Source organism: Meriones unguiculatus, chromosome 11 (assembly GCF_030254825.1).
Source record: "Meriones unguiculatus strain TT.TT164.6M chromosome 11, Bangor_MerUng_6.1, whole genome shotgun sequence".
NCBI classification, from domain to species: Eukaryota; Metazoa; Chordata; class Mammalia; order Rodentia; family Muridae; genus Meriones; species Meriones unguiculatus.
The window spans coordinates 8,443,883-8,462,601 of record NC_083359.1 but is presented as its reverse complement, the minus strand read 5'-3'; the positions used below and the strand labels follow the sequence as shown (position 1 = coordinate 8,462,601).

Below are 18,719 nucleotides of genomic sequence, written 5' to 3'. Positions count from 1 at the left end.
CTTTTCTGTAACTGCTTCCAGCTGCAACTGGGACATCTGCTCTCAGGTCCCAGAAAAGCTGAAAATGCTAGTCAAAGGCTGGGCAGTGGGGCATTTTTTCAGAAGCATCTGATTAGCTTATCCCGCTGAAGAGACTGGGAACAATTATTTTAGCTGGACCGAGCAAGAAAATACATAAAATTCATGGTTCACGAATTGAAGGGGCACCAGGAAGTGGATTGGAACTAAATCCTGTGTTCATGGAGATAAATAGATTAAAGATATCAAATGGGATTAAGGGAGTTCTCACCTCAGAGGAAGATCCCACTCAGCTAAGCTTCCATTTTGTGAAAAGGAATTAAAGAAACATTTAAATTTCAGGCATGGTTGTACATGCCTTTATTCCTAGCAGAAGGAGCCTTTAATCTCAGCACTCAGAAGACAGAGGCATGCAAATCTGAGTTCAAGGTCAGTCTGGGCTACAGAGCAAGTTCCAGGAAAGCCAGGCATAGGCAGTGAAGGAAACCATGGAAAACAGAAAGGTGGTGAATATATACTTGGATGAGGAGGCTGTGTCCCAGCCCCAGCAAGCAGCAGAACTTGGCAGCTTTGGGCACATGGTTCTGGCTTTAGAATGAAGGGTAGAATTTTCCTCTGTGACTAGGAAAAGCTTCTGAGGCTGTGAATGTGTCAGGGGCATCCTAGGCCACTGTGTGAACAAGGTTATAGAATCTCCCTCTCCAACTAAGGAAAGCTGTTGTGGCTGGGGACCTGCTTGGAAGCCCAGAGAGCCCATTATGTGAAGCCGTGAAGGGGAAGCCTGGATTGCCTTGGATACTCCAAGAGGCAAGAGATGCCTGAGCTGTGGATACCTGCCGAGGAAAGCTACTCGCAGGGAGTGGAACCAGGCCAAGAGAAAGATGTGTGTTGCAGTCAACGAAGCTGAAAGGAATTGGAGCTCTGAAGAGCATTTTGACATCAGATACAGAGATTCAGAGTTTGGAGTTTGACCAGCTGGTTTTCGGTCTTGGTTTGGTCCAGTATTTCCTCGCTAAGCTGCTTTGACTATGTTTTGGAATGGTAATGTGTATCTTGTCAAGTTGGAAGTATGTGATCTGCTTTTTGCATTTGATTTTATGGGGAATTACAGTTGAAGATTGCATAAATCTCAGAAGAGACTTTGAACTTTAGACTTGTAAGCATTGTTGAGACTGTGATATACTATGGGGACTTTTGCATTTTGCATTGTGCTATGGCTATGAGTCTGTTGGGGCCAGAGAGCGGAATATAGTAGTTTGAGGAGATATGGCTCCCACAGATGCATGTATCTGAATGCTTGGCTCATGGGGAATGGCACTATTAGGAGGTGTGGCCTTGATAGAGTAGGTGTGGCATTGTTGGAGGAGGTGTGCCACTGTGGGGGTGGGTGTTGCGTTCTCCTAAACTCCAGCTCCACGCAGAGTGGAACACACTCCTTTCCTGCTACCTTCTGTTCAGGAGGTCTGCCTACTCGCTGCCGTGCTTCCCACCATGGCGATAATGGACTGAATCTCAGATATAAGCCAGCCCCAATTAAATGTTTCCAAGAGTCACCTTGCTCATGGTGTCTCTACAGCAATGGAAGCCGTAATTAAGACAACAGATCAGCAATCTCCAGCTTCACTTAGAAGGAAGCCTTTGCCTTTTTGACATCCAACCTATGTGACCTGTCCTTAGGCTGAAGCTCAGGGTCAACTGCTAAGGCCCTCCTACCATCCTGTGTAAAATCATAGTCCTTACTCTGGGATTCCCAGCTCCTGTTTGCTTTTCACCTTATTCTTCTGGCCACACCAGCTGCCTGTGTAGAGTGTGTATTGTCTGTGTGCTCTCTGCAGCACAAACTCCTCAGAAAAAATCCCACTGTGTTGCCTGTTTCTAGGGTCACACAACAGTCGTTGAATGAACCGTTACACGAGTGAAGCTATGTTTCACCTGTCACCCATGCACACCTCTCACCCAGGGCTAGTCTTTGGTCATGACTTGTGCCTCCTCTCTTCCTGACATTCAGGGAAGAATGTATCTCTGAGACTGCGAGGCTCTCTTCTCTTCCTGAGCTGGGGGAGGGGGAGCATACTGGAGTGAGCTGCCAGCTCACTGACCTCCCTTCAAGCACTCTTGGAAGTTGACTCAGATTCTTCATTTCTGTCTCCCGGGAAACATCTGAGCCATAACATAAGCCAGAAACTTAGGTGACCAATGGGTCAAGGGAGTCTCATGAGTTCTTGGAGTTCTTGAGTTCTTGGGGGAAGTAAGTATATAGAGGAGAAGGGGTGAGAATACAGAAGCTGAACAAGAAGGAGGAAAGGCAGGCACAGAAGTGGGGATGTATATCACAAACCAGCGACCTGTCTGGAACTATTGGTGAGCATTAGGAGATATTATTCTCCCTCCACTTCCTCCACTTCCCCACATCCCGTGGGCAAGTTGGGGAGGGGTGGGAGCAGGGCAAGGGTAGGGTCCTCTTGACTCACATGCATGGCCATCTCCACAGATGCTCCTTCAAAGTGGGGGTTGATTGTTTTGACTTAGGAGGGCAATGCCTGGTCCTTTGGGAAGTCGTTGCCTGACTGAAACCATGTCTCCCTTCTCTCCCCCATGTATTGCAGCTCAAACAGAGCTGTACAGCACGAGCTTGAGAAGGATCTGAGTGACAAACAGTGTGCCCTCCGGATTGATGGTAAATGCAAGTACCTGCGAAACACTTCTGAGGGCATCAGCTACTTCCGGGGAGCAGAAAATGTGGATGCAACGTAAGTTGGCACATGCCGTGCTGTGACTGTAATGGCATTTTTTCCCCTCTCTGCTTTCATTATGAGGCAGCATGGGTTGTCCTGTTCTGTTTTCTGCAACTTCCATGGAATCCCCAAGACTGGGTGATTGATAAAGAACAGAAGTTTCTTGGGTTCGTATTTTTGGAGTCTCGAAAGTTCATGGTGGCAATTTCTGGTGAGAGTTCTTGATGCTGAAGGAACAGAAGGGCAAACGAACATTTGCCAAAGTGAAAGCAGACTCACTTTCACAAACACTCATTCTGGGGAGCCAGCTTCAGTGAGAATGAACTTATTATCTTCAGAGAGGTGTGGAGGGAGGCAGAGGGTGGGACTTAGGGAGGGGGTCCATCTGCCTGGATTTGTCCCTAGCACCTCAAAGTGAAGAGTACATTTAAAGGCATTGATGCTCCCCAATGACACACTCATTGCTTACAGCAGTGATTCTCAACCTTACTAAGGTTGTGACCCTTTAATACATTTTCTCATGTTGTGGTGACCCCCAACCACAAAATCATTTTTGGTGCTACTTCTTAACTGTCACTTTGCTGCTGTTGTGAGTCATAATGTTTTTGGAGGTAGATGTTTGCCAAAGATGTGACCAGCAGGTGTAGAACCACTGACTTAAAGGCTGGCTGCCTAATAATGCACTGATGGAAATCATTGCCAATCTGAGCTAAAATGGAGGGTGCAAAGTGCGGTTAGGTGGCTGAAGAGGAGAGACACACTTGACCTTGACTAGGTTTCAGTAAGGCTTTATTCTAGTAGAGTCAGGGAAATGAACTGTGCTGCATTCTTTCATTAAAGAGATTTTTCTTTTCCTGACATGAAAATGGCATCTTCGTGTGCAGAAAACCCAGAAAAACACAGACGGAAAGGAAACCAGACATTGCCAATTCCTAGATGGCCTGGGTCCTGTGTACACAGGCTGGATGCCAGGAATGCCTTTCTTACCACTGCTTGTTACATTTGCCTCACTGGTAGCTCTTTGCCAGACCCCTGGGTACCATTTTGGGCAGGGCGTATATAGTTTGAGCCAGCCACTTCCTTTAAAGATTAACCAAGTCGACTGAGTGAAGCTTACATAGAACAAAACGGCCAAACTGCACGTGCGTGTCCATGGGTCTGACACACTTGGATGTCCATGTGACCACAGCCAGAGACTTATCATCACCCTGTAAAGATCCCCATGGCTTCCCCCACAACTTTGTCGATCCGTTACCCCTAAAGTGATCCTAAAATTGGTCCTGTCCTGTGGGTGCCTCATCCCACAAGGCGGCTCCCTCTCTTGAGAGCTTCGATACCAGTTACCACTTGGCTTTTAACCTTCACCTGTGAATCAGAAACAGTCCCTGTGTTGTGTGTAGTCCCCACATGATGCCTCTTACCTGACTCAAGGTGAGCCGAGAGCATCTTTTGCCTCCCTGGAGGATGGGACCTAGCTTTTAGAAAGGCCCCCGATTTCAGGACAGGTTCTTTGCCATCTCTTTCAAAATATATGGAGTGAATGACATTGTTTTGGGTCTAGTCAACATTGAGTCCTATTCAATATTTTATTATAAGAACAAGCGAACAGATAACACCCAAATCTACCATCCAGACACACCCAAAGTTGACAACTGGTCCTTCCAAGTATCCCCAGAGCAACTGATGATAGTGTATAATCTTAAAGAATGACATTGCTCACAAACCATTTCTATAGCCTGTCTGACTTTTCACTACACATTGTATCAATAATGTTGTTTGTAAGCCTAATGTTCCTAGGTTAATGTAGATTCATTAAGTAAATATTTGTGAGTTTGCATGCTATGTAGACTTTTCCATACATATTAATCTAACCCACACTTTCATTTATTTAGGTTGTTTCTGAGTTAGCAAAGCTTTATATAAATAGTGATGAAATGAATGTCTTTTCCTATCAATCTTTGGGAATACTATTTTCTTAGGATGGTGGAATTTCTGAGTTACAGACACTTAAATGATAACCTCCTCTTAGTCTGTGTTGTCTTTCCATTGTCCAGAAAGATTATTCCAGTTCAGCATTCTCAGATGCACGACAGCAGACATTGCTAAACATGGCACCAACTGCAAGTTAACCTTTCTCTTTTTACTCTGCTGAGAGGCTTTCTCAGCATACGGTTGTTCGTTGGAACATCTTTGGCTACTCTTAAGGTTGAGAATTTTGCTTCTGTTTATTGGGCTGGTCATGACACATTTGTAGAGAACCTGCATGCTTTTGTTTTCAGTAATTCATCCTCAATCTGGCAGAAGAATTCCTTTATGCCTATTAACAGACTATTGGTTAACTGTAAAATAAGAACAAAGATGAGAAAAAATTTAAATTAGCTTTGTCCTGTTGTTTTCATTTTGTGCATCCTGTCTAGCATGGGTGGCATGGGGGCTTCTATCTTTCAGGCTGAACAGTCTCTGTGGACCATCTAGGCTTAGGTGTTATTGTTCCCATCGGCTCTCTTCCCATTTCCAGGGTATCAGTGCCCGAATCTTGGGCCAAGTTTACAGATGACAATATTCTCCGCTCCCAGAGTGAGAGGGCAGCTTCTGCTCAGCTGAGAGAGGACACTGAAAACCTTCTGGTTGTGATAGCCAATGAGATGTGGAACCAGTTCAACAAAGTGAACTTGGCCTTCACCAATCGCATCACTGAGAGTATAGATACCAAGAATAAAATCCATGTTCACTTATCAAAGGTGAGGAGCTTGCCTGGCCTAAACATTATACCCAGGACTGGGGCAAGAGAGGGAGGAATGCCAGAGGCAAAGAGTTAGCCTGGTACATTCAAGGCCTCTGGCTCAACCCACAGGACTGGGAAAAAATAAAAGGTCAGTCAATCAGGGGTTCTCCATCTCTGCCATAGACAAGGCAGGAGACTCTGGGAACATAAATCTCTCACCACCTCTGAAAAGTGCCATAAGTCACATGGTCTCCTGGCCATCCAGACTAAGGAAAAGTAATTACAGGCATAGTATTCGTTTCCGTCTGAAGCCAGGTGTCAATGAAATGGGAATTCACGGGTATTCGGGATGCGAAGAACACACTCTATGGGGAACGGCTCTTAGCATTTAATGGGAACAAAAATATTATGATAAAGCTTAATGAATCACTGTATAGAACTAGGAAGGGAATTTAGCAGAACATACGGTGTATGTGTGTGTGGGGCAATCATTTTGAACCCCTTTTCTGGGTGACAGGACCAAAGACAGGAACTAAAAGGTTGAGTGTCTCTAAGTTTGTGAAGTCTTCCGTGCTGTGAGTATAGAAGTTTTAAATGACAATGTAATGAAAGATGGATGCAGAAGTCACCCTTGAAGTGTTCCTCATCATTTGTCACTTCTTTTTTCCTTTAAAAGACACTGATTTCTATATATCTTTTATGTACATGAATGTTTGCCTGCGTCTGTGCGCACTGCGTACATGCGGTGGTCAAGGAGGCCAGAAGAGGGTGTCAGATCCCCTAGGACTGGAGTTACAGATAGTTGTGAGCTGCCATGGAGATGCTGGGAATTGAACCAGGGTCCTTTGGGAGAACAGCCAGTGCTCTTAACTGCTGCGTTGTCTTTTCCTGTTTAAAGGCCTTGCCCTGTTGTTCTAAGGTGGCATTTCGCAATAGGTGGTGCCATGTTTCCCCTAGGCCCCAACAGTTCACTTTTTCCTCTCATGATGTCCAACTCATGCAGTAAACAACAGTTAAGCCAGGCAGTGTAGTACATTGTTCAGGGTGGAGAAAAGTATAAAATGTACATTTTACTCTCCAGAAGATGGTGGTAACTGTAGGAGATCGTGCACTGTGATTGCCCGGGACAAATGCAGAAAGCGTGTACAGGAGTTGGAAGGAGGAACAAGTGTTCCAATGGAGCAACCCTGTGAACAGAGCACAGGAGGCAATAGTTAAGAGGCAGAATTCAGATCCATAAAGAGGCTGGTGTGTATTTATGTCTGTATTAGTCAGGGTTCTCTAGAGGAATGGAACTTATAGAATGAATCTCTCACATCTCTCATGTGATATATATATATTTTTTTTCATATATATCATCTCATTTATATCATCTCATATATATACGTGTGTGTGTGCGCATGGATTTATTAGAATGGTTTACAGGCGGCTGTGGTCCAGCTAATCCACAGTGGCTGTCTACCCCAGAAGATTCTAGAATCCAGTAGTTGTTCAAGTCCACAAGGTTGGATGTCTCAGCTGGTCTTCAGAATTTCGAAGAAGTGGGCTTTAATGCCAGGGAAGGAATACACTTGCTAGTGACAATGAGAGCAAGCAGGCAAAGAGAGAGCTAGCTTCCTTCCTCCATGTTTTTTATATATAGGCTGCCAGCAGAAGATGTGACCCAGATTAAAGAGGGATCTTCCCACCTCAAAGATCTAGATTAGAAGTGGGTATTCCCACTTCAAATGATGTACTTTAGAGAAAAAAAATCCCTCCCAAGTGTGCCCAGCCATTTGAGTTTTAATTAATTTCAAATGTTAGTCAAGTCGAAAACCAAGAACAGTCACCACAGTGTCCGAGATTCCTCTATTTACAAGGTTTGGACCCATTTTCTTGACTTCATCTTAACTTGACCTCCTCAGAAACCTGGTCTCCAAATATAGTCACATTCTGGGACCTGAGAGTTGAGACATCAGGATATGAACTTTTAGGGGAAGGACACAGGATTCAACCTATAATAGGCACATTCTGAATTCCATTCAGGCATATTGGGATGTCACACTGATCCTGCTGTCTGCTGTCCCAGTGAAAGAAAACACACATACACATACAGATGTGCATACACACACACACACAGGCCCCAGAAACACACCATAGAAAAGAGGTAGTCTGTTGTGAAGGAACCACTTGGAACCACATAGATAAATGTTTAGCAGAAGGAAACATAGTCTCTTCTGGTGAGACGCAGACATGGCTGTTTTAGACAGGCTGGTAAAAGCTTGGGAGACAGGTCAAAGCCTGAGTGACGCATTTAGAAGTACTTGGACTACATGGGCAGTAAATACGTGTGGTTTTGCAAGGTCTCCGTGAGGGATGGAGGATACAACAGCAGAGTTTCTGAGGATAAAGCTTTGGCATGGAGGGATGAAGGGCAGCTAGAAGGTGAAAGTGAGAAACTTGGCTAGCAGCTGCCTAAGAGAACTAAGGGTTTCAAGGAGAGGGAAGCATCCAAGTGGCCTGGATGATGGCCTCCAGAGGCGTTTTTGTGAGATCAGTGGGCGCCAGAGACGGAATATAGGAAGCGCTGGGATATTGGGTAGGTGGGAGGCAGAGGGAATGGGTACAGGCCATGGGTGAGCATACTTGCCAGGGAACACGGGACGGTGGAGAGACCCCACACTGGGATTAGCTTGGAGAGTGGCAAAAAAACAAGTCAGATCCGGAATATGTGTTGGTGTCATCGGGACCGTCTCCAGGCCATAGGAAAGGGGCCACAACCAAGTGGGGGAGTATTTGGAACTGTGGAGCCGCAGAGAGCAAGGTCATAGGAGGAAGGTGTTGGAGCACCAGAAGAGGAGAGCGTGGAAGGAGCAAGGTTCTCGGTGAATCTACTCCCTTCTCCTAGTGGTGGAGGGAGCACACGGCAGGGGTGGGAGCATTGCAGGTTGCCCAGGGAACAGCAAGGAGATGTCAGTGGCTGCTTCCCATTGCCACAGATCCTGCAGGAGATCTTCCAGACTGAAATGTCCATACTATCCATCAGAAAGGCCATCAAGGAAAAATCTGCCTTCCTAAAGGTGGCTCATACCCGGCTGGATGAGCGAACAAGGAGACCGAACGTAGAGCTGTGCAGGGACATGGCTCAGCTACGGTAAGGGTGTGAGGTGGGCGAAAGTGGAGAGCTGGGGGCCCCTTCCTGGATACAGCTGGGCTGTGACTAAGGGTGTTTACTGATGACGAGTATCATTAAGACGTCTCCTTTAAAAGGGTTGCTGACAGGAGCTGTTAAACAGGTAACAGGTTCGGTTTGGGAAGATGGAGAAAGTCTTGAGGGGAGTGATGGTGATGACCACCTGATGGCATGAAAGTGTTTAATAATGTCCCTGAACTGAACTCCTTGGTGGCTGAAGTGGTGAGCTTGGGGTCGTGCATATGACGTCATGTATTTGTTAAAAACTGAAACGGATGCTGACACGTCGCATAACATTAGCATTTGGTTCGGAACGTTCAAGGTGCAATTTGGGTTTCTGAGCACTTCCGTAGGATCCTCGTTCTCCAGAACACTGCTCTTGTGAGCGGCAGAGGCTCTGGCATTCTGTGATTTCCCAGCATGGGCAGTGGTGGGACTCATCAGAAAAGAAACTCCAAGCACCGATGCCGCTGGCCCCTCTGAACTCAGTCGCTGATTGTGGCATCTTTTGGCCTTGATATCTTGGTATCTCGGCTTCCTGGAAGTCCCAAGAGCTGGGTTTGGGCTAGTTGAGTTGTGCTGTTCCCAGTAAGATGATGAACTGGCTGCTCTTCATGAAACCAAGCTTCCTCGCACACAGCAAGAAGGGTCTGAGCCATACCATGCTGTTACCATTATTCTAACTTTGAAAAGATTATGTTAGGACAGGCTTAGAATGGTTTAGCCAGGAAGTGTCTTTTCCCTACAGCCACATTCTGGGTTCCTTGTTACATCCCTACAAATACCTGTGTTGACTCTTCCTTTGATTTTTTTTCCAGACAGGGTTTCTCTGTGTAGCCTTGGCTTTCCTGGACTCACCTTGTAGTCCAGGCTGGCCTTGAACTCCCAGAGATCCACCTGCCTCTTCCTCCCCAAGTGCTGGGATTACAGGCGTGTGCTACTGCTCCCAGCTTACCCACGTTCTTGGCTGGTCCAGGTCATGAGGCACTCCTTGACAGAGTGAATCAAATAGATAGCAATCAGATGGACAGCTGGGGAATGCCATGGGCCTTCGCTTATATTCAATTCCATGGTAGTCTCTTTATCATGAAGGATTTATTCTAAAGATGAACCTACCAACCTTAGGCACTACAAAGGAATGGAGGCCTAAACAGGTTGTAGGGTGTCTTCGTCAGGGTTACTATCCCCGTGTCAAAACACCATGACCAAAAGCAATTTCAAGAGGAGAGATTTTGTTTTGCTCACACTTTCACATCACTGCTCATCATCATCATTGAAGGAAGGGCAGGAACTGGGAGGCAGGAGCTGATGCAGAGGCCATGGAGGAGTGAGCTCACTGGCTTATTCCTCTTGGCTTGCTCATCTTTCTTATAGGACCCAGGACTACCAGCTCAGAGGTGTCCCCACCCACAGTGGCCCGGGCCCTCCCCCACTCTTCAGAATGCTCCCCTTTCCCAGCTAATATGCACTGTCCTGCCCTTTTTCATGCTCTCGTCAGCTCTCTAGATGTCCGTTTCCTCTGCTTCCATGTTGTGTTGACTCTGGGACAGAACCTGCTTTGGTTCCATGTTAGCATATCCCGGCCAAAGGTATTTGGGGCTATTATTATTTGGGAACTTTTTTTTTCTTCACAATTGATTGCTCTAAAAGCAACCCTTGGACTCTCTAAATTGAGAAAACATAAACTTGGGATGGGGGTTGGGGGGATGGAGAAAAATTGCTGTTTTCATTTCAAGACTTATAGTCATTTAAAATATTCTAAGCGGGCTCCTGAAAAAGTTCTAAGCCTTTTTAGCATCTTTGGTAGAAATACAGAGAAGGCTCTGCTTAACTTAAATCTCGATTCTAAGACAAAGCAAATAAATGATAGCAGACATAATTGAATTTTAATGTAAAATGATTTTCAAGTCTGTAATAAGAAAGAAAGAAAGAAAGAGAGAGAGAGAGAGAGAGAGAGAGAGAGAGAGAGAGAGAGAGAGAAAGAAAGAAGAAAGAAGAAAGAAAGAAAAGGAATGCCTTCAGCAAAACAATTTTCCAAAATCAGCTAAGATCACGGACAGTACAAGTGACTTGTGTCCTTGATGGTGACCTTGATTTATGGTGGCTGAAGTTGGGGGAGGGATGCCCGCCTGCTGTGTGCCCACAGCTTCGAGAAAGCAGACTCTGTGGTTGCTTTCCCCAGATCCTCCCTGTCCTGTTTTGACATTGAAACACTGGTATTATTTCATTCTTTCTCCTGGGTGAGTTTCTAGGAGACTGAGCATTTGGCTGTAGGGAGTGAAGACACATTTGGGTTCAGGATTTCTTCTAAGCCAGGGCAAACTGGGAGAGGAGAGGCAGGTTGTGTGGATAGATAAACAAAAGCCCCACCTCCAGCAGCCCTGAGGAACCAGTGATGCTATATATTATAGAATCTTAAACAGAAACTTTCTTTTCAACCCGGTTTGCTCTAAACAGCAAAATAGATCGTTTCGGATGAGTCCTCAGACTTTGAGCCACCGGAAGGGAGAACAGCATGCTCTCTAGGTGAAGGGCATTCCAGATGTTAACATGTTTTCATGCCTGAGCTGGTGTGGCCCATTTTTCTGCAGCTGGAGAAATGAAGCCCAGAGAGTTGTGTGTGCTAGGCAAGTGCTCTGTCCCCAGGTTCCCCACCCCACCCCCAGCGCTTAGTTTTTTGAGACAGGGTTCACTGTGTACCTGAGGCCAGGCCTCTGCCTGCTAGGGCTGGCATTAGAGGCATGGATCAACATGCCTGCTGTCGGCAGGTGCCCTTTCCTGGTAACCTCCTTGTCTCAGACTGGATGCAGGTCAGTTGAAAGTTGGTTCCTCCATTTCCTTTGTGTCTTGATTCCTTTTTACTGTCTTGGGTCTGGATCTTAACTCTTGGTCCATCCCCTGGATTGGAGCTCCTTGCAGCCCTCTGCCTCCCAAGCCTGTCTCATCCACCTATCATGTAGAAGTTGATCCTCACCGGAAGCGTAACTTTGACACGTCTATGAGCTGTGGGAGAAACTGCAGGATGCAGTTGTAAGCAAGGCTGATTTGGCTGGATGATGTTGCTTCCTGATGTCTTCAGGGAAGACATCCCTCATCGCCTAAGGACCACAAGATGGTTGGCTTCTTGGCATGCATTAGGTAGCACTGGGCAGCAAACTAGCCAGTGTCTCTTTGAAGCCCTAGAATTGGAAGTTGGTCTTCATTAGAGAGCTCAAGAGACAGATAAAAGTTGCCCTGGCTGAAAAGATAGCAAAGGAATGCCCTGATGTCAGACACTGTGGGAGTGCCCTGGAGAGCAGGTCTGCAGAGGAATGAGGAAAGGATGGAAAGGATGGGTTGGGGGAGGAGGATGAGGGTGTTGTTTGGAGGACAAGAAGGCTAGTTTTTTGTGGGTGAGGGCTGTTGGGTCATGAGGAAGGGGTAAAGTCAGTCAGAAGTTGAGCACAGTGACCTAGGGTGCTTTGGTTATGCCTTTCTCACCCCTCCTCTGCCAGCCTCACAGCCCATGGCCATCTGGGAGGGGGAACTCAGATGCTGGCTGGGGTGGGAGCACCTTCCTTTGAGATGGAGATGTTTGTGTCAGTGTGGCATCTTACCCAGGCCCCTTCAGGTCACCCCTCTAAAAAGTCAAAAAGAGTTAGAAAATAAAATCTCTCCTAATTGCAGCTCCTTGATAATTTGAGGATGCTGGTTCTAGGACATCCTCCGAAATGTCAAAATTCCCGGTGCTCATAAAATTTGCTATGAACACTTCCTTCTGTATACGTGAAATTGCCTGTACATTACCATAATCCAACGTAAGTACCAGTAAAATAATTAGTTAACTGCACCGTGCTGCCTAGGGATCAAGGACAAGAAGGCAGAGAAGATGCAAGTGAAAACCAATCTAAACAGTACTTTGCGCCTGAGGTTGGCGGACCCGCTGATTCTGAGTGTGGATCGTCTCTCTGTTTTATGGTGGGGGGAGGGGTGTCATTGTTGGCCTGGTAGAAATCCAGAATAATAGAGAAGGCCAAACAGCAAACAGTAAACAAACAGCCTCCACCAGCCATCCTATTGGCTGTATCAGAAGCAGCAGGAGAGGTCTTGACTGTCTGGAGCACCAGCGTACCGTGTGGGTCTTTCTCCAGAGCATATGCTTTTAAAAACACAAAACAAAACCCCCAACTTTTTTTGTTGTTGCTGTTGAGAACTTTCATACACGAGCACTCTATCAGCACAACTCCCACCCACCCTTTCCTCTCCCTCAAGCCCTTTCCAGGTCCCCCAGATTTGTGGTTTCTTCTTTAATTCCTCTGTTTTACATGAATACACACGTGTACAGATGCACATACGTGTACACAACCTATGGGGCCCCATTTAGCTTTGCTCATAGGTGCATGTGTCCAGGGCTGACCAGTTGGGGTTGGATATCCTATGCGGGAGTTTATACCTGGCGGAAACTAATTTTCCCTCTCTCAGTGCCCCTTTAGTGAGCTAGTAAATGAAACTTTGAAGACAACACAGCCTCATCTTTGCATCACCAATTAGGATCTGAAATACCTCTGTCAGGATCCATGGGGGTGGTCTCAAGATTCCCTGTGAAATCCCTGACATAAAATGATTTGGCATTTGCATATAACCCATTTATAATCTTCTATGTACCTTTCGTTGGTGGATAGATTTCTTATAGTGCTATGCAATGTAAATGGTTTCATTGCTTGTGTTGTCCAGAGAACAAGAAGAAAAGGTATGTGTTTAGCATGAATACATTTCCCCCAAATATTTTAAATCCGTGGCTTACTGAACGCACGTGCAGACCCCCAGATCCAGAGGGCTGACTGTGCGCAAAGCCACGTTTTCAGCTGGCTGGGATCAGAGAGTAACTAAACGTGGCCGCTAGTCAGCGTCCAATGCCTCCATCTGCACATAGCATTATCTTTACGTCGTATTAAAGTTTGGAAAATTACGATATTCTGACTTTAGATCTGTGAGGGTTTTGCCCAAAGTCTTGATATGTGACATTATAATTTGTTGGATTCCCCCTGCTGAGATATGGTAACGGGTTGGGTGAAATTCTAGATGCTCAAGGCTCTTTCCTAAACTCAAAAAAGTAATTTTCAAGACTAGAGCAAAAAGAAGAGAGTCTTGGAGAAGTCAAGGGGTTTCCCCTCACATTTGTGCTTTGTTGTTGTTGTTATTGTTTTGTTTTTTTTTTTTTTTTACAAAATATCGGTGTTTATAATGTTCCTTCTTGTAAGATATTATAGTTAAGCATCCATTTGCGTCTGTACATATGAATATTACGTCAGTGTATAGGGGTGTGTGTGTGTGTGTGTGTGTGTGTGTGTGTGTGTGAAAATTTACGGGTACTTCAGGGATATGCTTAGTTTGTCTTTTGGGTTTTGGACCCCAGCGTGCAGGCGCTGGGGTTCCCCTGCACGACACTGGAAGCATGCCGACACGGTCCCTCTGCGTCATCTCCAGTAGAATCTGACGAGCGCGCAGGCCCTGCAAGCAGCCGGGGACCGGCCACAGGCGCACGCCCGCCTTCCCTAACCATGCTCTCCCTCTCGCAGCCTTGTTAACGAGGTGTACGAGGTGGACGACACCATCCAGACTCTGCAGCAGCGCCTGAGGGATTCGGAGGACACCATGCAGGCCTTGGTCCATACCAAAGCCACCCTGGAGCACGAGTTGGCTGTGAAAGCCAACACCCTGTACATCGACCAGGAAAAATGCATGACCATGCGCAAAAGCTACCCCAGCACCCTCCGGCTGGTTGGCTTCTGTTAGGGACCCCCGGGAGAGTGGTTTACAAATTCCTAAGAGATGGTAGGAAGAAAGCGCTACCTCAGCATCTAAATTAGTGTTGATGTAGTCACTATAAAGGGTTGTGTTGACAGAAACACACCACACCCTTGTCTTGAACGGCCTTTCATTTGTGTCTAAACCTTAATGTGCTGCTTACCGGGTTCCTGGGCTGTGGAAAGGAAATAAGGAAATGCAGTCAGTATACTAGAGAAGATAAGTAGGAGGGTTCCAAAGATTCTCGTTGCTCTATATGTAATATGAATGAGCCGAAAAACGAGGACCATTTTTTTTCCTTGAGGTGGCCAGATCAGGAGTCATAAATGCTATAACCACTGCCCAATGTTCCCTAAAGAGCTGTGTGTTAAAGTGTTTGTCCCCAAGATGATGCAGTTGGGACATAGTGGGACATTTAGGATGTGGAGTTCAGTGAAGAGCCTTGGACCATGGGGAGCACAGAGGAGAGCCTTACACTTTGGAAATGATTGTGGGATGCAAACCTCTTCCCGTATCTTTTCCTTCTTGCCCACGAATTCTTGGCCATTCCTCAGCACTGCCACACACTCTGAAACAGGAAGCAGCCGCAAGGAGAGGCCTTTTCTCATATCTTGTTTTCCCCTTTCTCTCTTGGTGCCCCTCTCTGCATCTCAACGGGCTTGCCTGCTTTAACCATTGTCCGCTAACTCCAGAACTCATGCCCTCCCCCTCCTGGTCCCCCTGTCTTAGTTCATGCCCTCCTTCTCTCCTACACTGGCTAGTCAGTTTAGGATGTTCAAATGCCAGACGGGTTGATGGACAGAGGATAAGCTTGTACATTGGCTATTTTTGTGGCCTTAAAATATCATTTTAGAGTCAAATTATAGGTTTTGTGTTGCTCCTCTACTTCTGATGGAACGAGATATCTCAATGGCACTAAACCATCTCACAGTGAGAGTGAAATAAAATGTCATAATTTTATGAGTTTTGCAGCCCTAAACTTACATATCTCTTATTTGTTGTGTTTTGGGGAGATTTTTTTTCTCTTTTCCATGAGTTGAATATATATATATTTTTAATTTTAAAAATACAAACTTTCACAATCCTTTTACTTAGGTTGATATTCCTGGCATTCCAAGAATGTGACGGGAAGAAAAAAAAAGTGTAATTCAGACAGAAAAGGCCTAGTTTTCTTATTTTGGTAAACTGCGGGCAACGCTGAGTTCTGAAAACAAACATTTGGGTTCTTTTCTGACGCGTGGTAGCTACTTCATGATGACGGTAAGTTCCTCACCACTGAGGTGTGCAGGCAGACTAGCCTCACCGTGTTCTCTCGTGTTTAAGAACCTCAGGGCTGGAGTAGAGATCAGCCCATGACCTGGCCTTTTCTGTTTAAAACTGTCTTTAATATGATGGGCGTCTGGAAGCATGGACACTGCTTGACGGTCCCTGGGCCGTCAAAGGCATCCACTTAACCCAGGAATCATTCAAATTTAGAAATGTGTGTAATTGCCCCTAAATAGCCAACCTGCCTATAATTTTAGTAATTTCCACTTAGGTCTCTGGAGAGTGTTATTATAAACACTGCTCACCTGGTACGTCTGCCTCCTGAGTTCATGCTATAAATAGGTGAATGGTGGGGGCTGGATTTAAGTTAGATTATTTATTTACTCTTCCTTTGCATTGAGAACAGGGATGGACTTTCCCCCTGTGTGTACAGTCTGATCCAGGGCAGTGGAACTGCTGTTTATCTTGTGACTCGGGTCTTCCAGCTTCCCCTCTCCAAACCTTAGCTTCTGATGGTTCCTCGCGGGGCTTTGTGTGCCACTGTCTCCCACTGCCAAGACCAGCCACTCTTGCCTAGTGCTGACGTGAATTCAGAAACCTAGCCCGACAATTATCCATGCACTCGTGGGGAAGGGAGGTAAGGCCTAAGTTCATCACCAGAGACTACAAATTGACTTCACTTGGTCCATCGGTTCTGGGCCATTGGCCATGGTTATGTGTGACGTTGAACTGAGAAAGATCCTGAGGTCAGGTAAGAACTCAGACCCTTATGAACCTAGAGGTCCAAATGAGAGTGCCACCCGCAGGGGTCCTGGAGGGTGGGGCGTCTACACAGTTACCCGCTTTCTCCAGACGGCTCAGAATTCTTCCTCAGCTCAGGTCCTATGTGTCAACAGTAGAGGATGCTGCTGGGTGATGGGTGGCCTGGTGGGGACCAGGAGAACTTCACCACTAGTCTCAGGAGATGCCCCCCGCCCCATGTGTGCATAGGCCGAGGATTGTAGGAAAACCTATTTCCAAACATTTCCCCTTCATCAAACGTGAAGGCCAGTTTTGCAGTGATATATCCTGTACCAGGTTCCGGTCACTCAGACATAGGACACCTTTTTTTTACTTGCCTGACAACCTGAGATCTAGAAAAACCTACATACTCTCTAATATGAAAAATGTTTTCTCATTACTAGACAATTGTCCTTATTTCCTGATCCTAACACATCCCATGTGTGATGCGAAGACAGAGAGTCTCAAAACTGAAAAGAGAAAGATTCACCTCGTGCATGGTACCATGAGCTATTGAAGTGTCAATGTTATTAGAGCATCGATGTTGTGTAACGCTACTGGGTGAGGTAAATAAGCTTCCTTATTCCCTAAGGTGAGGGCTGTAGGTGTTGGTCAAGCTCTTGAGGGAAAACAGCCGTGCCCATCTTCTTGTGCCTCAATAATGAACGGACTTTGGTCACCTGGCCCACATTGCAACGGAAGTAAGACTTTGCTGGGTCTGGACCTGCGCCGTGGGAAAGCCTGGACACGTCTGATGTTGTGCCTTGGGGAACTTACTAAGTCTGAGAAGTCTGAGACTGCTGTGGTGAGTGGAAGTATAGGGCGTGATTTTGCCAGCTGAGGAGAGCTGGCCTTTGGAATTCTGGGAACTTTTTAGAGGGGACGAATCCAGAGTGAAGAGAGAGGGGCCGGGGGTGCTCTGAAGAGGCGGCTGCTGCTCCCCCTGCTGCTGCAGTTTGTTGTGGTTTGTCAAGTGGTCGCTCACAAAGAGACAATTAGAAGTAGGAGATATCCTGACAACAAAGATTGGACTTGCTCCAAGGAACCCAACAGCCCAGACCAGCAGGAAGTAGTTTACAAAGGTCTATGTCCCCCTTTTCCCCTCTAACCTTCCTTCTCACCCACCTAGTGTTGGGGCAGGAAAAGGGATTGGCATTGGAAGGGTGGCAGATATAAGAACCCAAATAAAAATCGCCACGAGCCCCACCTACAAGGAAGCCCAAGCGGCCACATGGAAAGCTCACATAAGGACACTCCCATCTGTGGCCAGCAGCCCCCGGTGAGTTCTTGGCTTGGGTAAGATCATTTGGATGGTTGTCATCTTTCAGTACCTCTCCTGATGCTGTGGAATGCTAAAGAATCAGCTGCAACTTTGTTATGCGCAGAGGCCATGCTGAACCTCCCACTATTACCCTCTTCCTAACTAACTCAGTCCCAAAGCCAAGCTTCTCCCAAGAGCAACCTAATTAATGAAACCCAACTCACACCAGGAAATGCTCGAAGCCTCCGAGACCCTCTCTATATGGTACAGCAACTTTTCAGAAAGTTTGAGAAGCGACTGAGGTGGTCAAGACACCCCCACGCTCCTGGAATTGTGAAAGGTGACACCTACCAAGAGACTGGATTTATCCAACTGACCATGGTGAGGGGTTTGGGCTTGATTATGGAAGCTGAACACAGAAATGTCTAATAAGTGTATGCAGTGGTTAAATAAGATGTTACTGGTCTCAGTATTCAGACAGCTATGGACAGAGACTACCTCTGTGATCACTTCAGACGCTTATTTTTACAAAGCTCGTAAGTATAGCAGTGGGGTAGAGGGATCCAGTTTAGATTTGTTGCTTAGCTTTATTATATCCGTGCTTCAAATTGTACCGCTCATGGCCAAACTGGGCCTGAAAGGTAAGCACGTACCCACTGGGAAAGGTGATATGCTGTGGCCGTAATTCGTTACACAGTAAAGTGGTGCCCTGGATAACAGGGATTTGGATCATCAGGTGAACTACACTTACAAAACTTACCTTAAAAGTAATCGAGTCTTGCAAGTCAAGACATACGGCCTAACCCGTAGCACCACATGCATCTATTCACACCGGGAGGAATTGCTTCATAGTATAGTTTAATTCTATTTATAGAGACGGGGGAAGCTTGACACTCTGCAACACAAACTTGGAGGTGGCACAAGAACGCAAGGGCCAGTGGCTGCAGTGCTTGAGGGACTCTGTACAAGTCCCAA

General features: G+C 46.3%; 1 protein-coding gene across 1 annotated transcript in view; it reads left to right on the top strand.

The window, feature by feature from the left end:
• The window catches only part of Tekt3 (tektin 3), a 32,781-nt gene extending 17,319 nt beyond the window's left edge, over positions 1-15,462 (top strand). Inside the window, exons 5-8 of the mRNA XM_060365016.1 lie at positions 2,625-2,768; positions 5,272-5,494; positions 8,457-8,611; positions 14,209-15,462. Coding sequence (XP_060220999.1) covers positions 2,625-2,768; positions 5,272-5,494; positions 8,457-8,611; positions 14,209-14,425 — 739 coding nt within the window. The 3' untranslated portion in view covers positions 14,426-15,462. The remainder of the gene's footprint in view (positions 1-2,624; positions 2,769-5,271; positions 5,495-8,456; positions 8,612-14,208) is intronic.
• Positions 15,463-18,719: the final 3,257 nt, after the last annotated feature.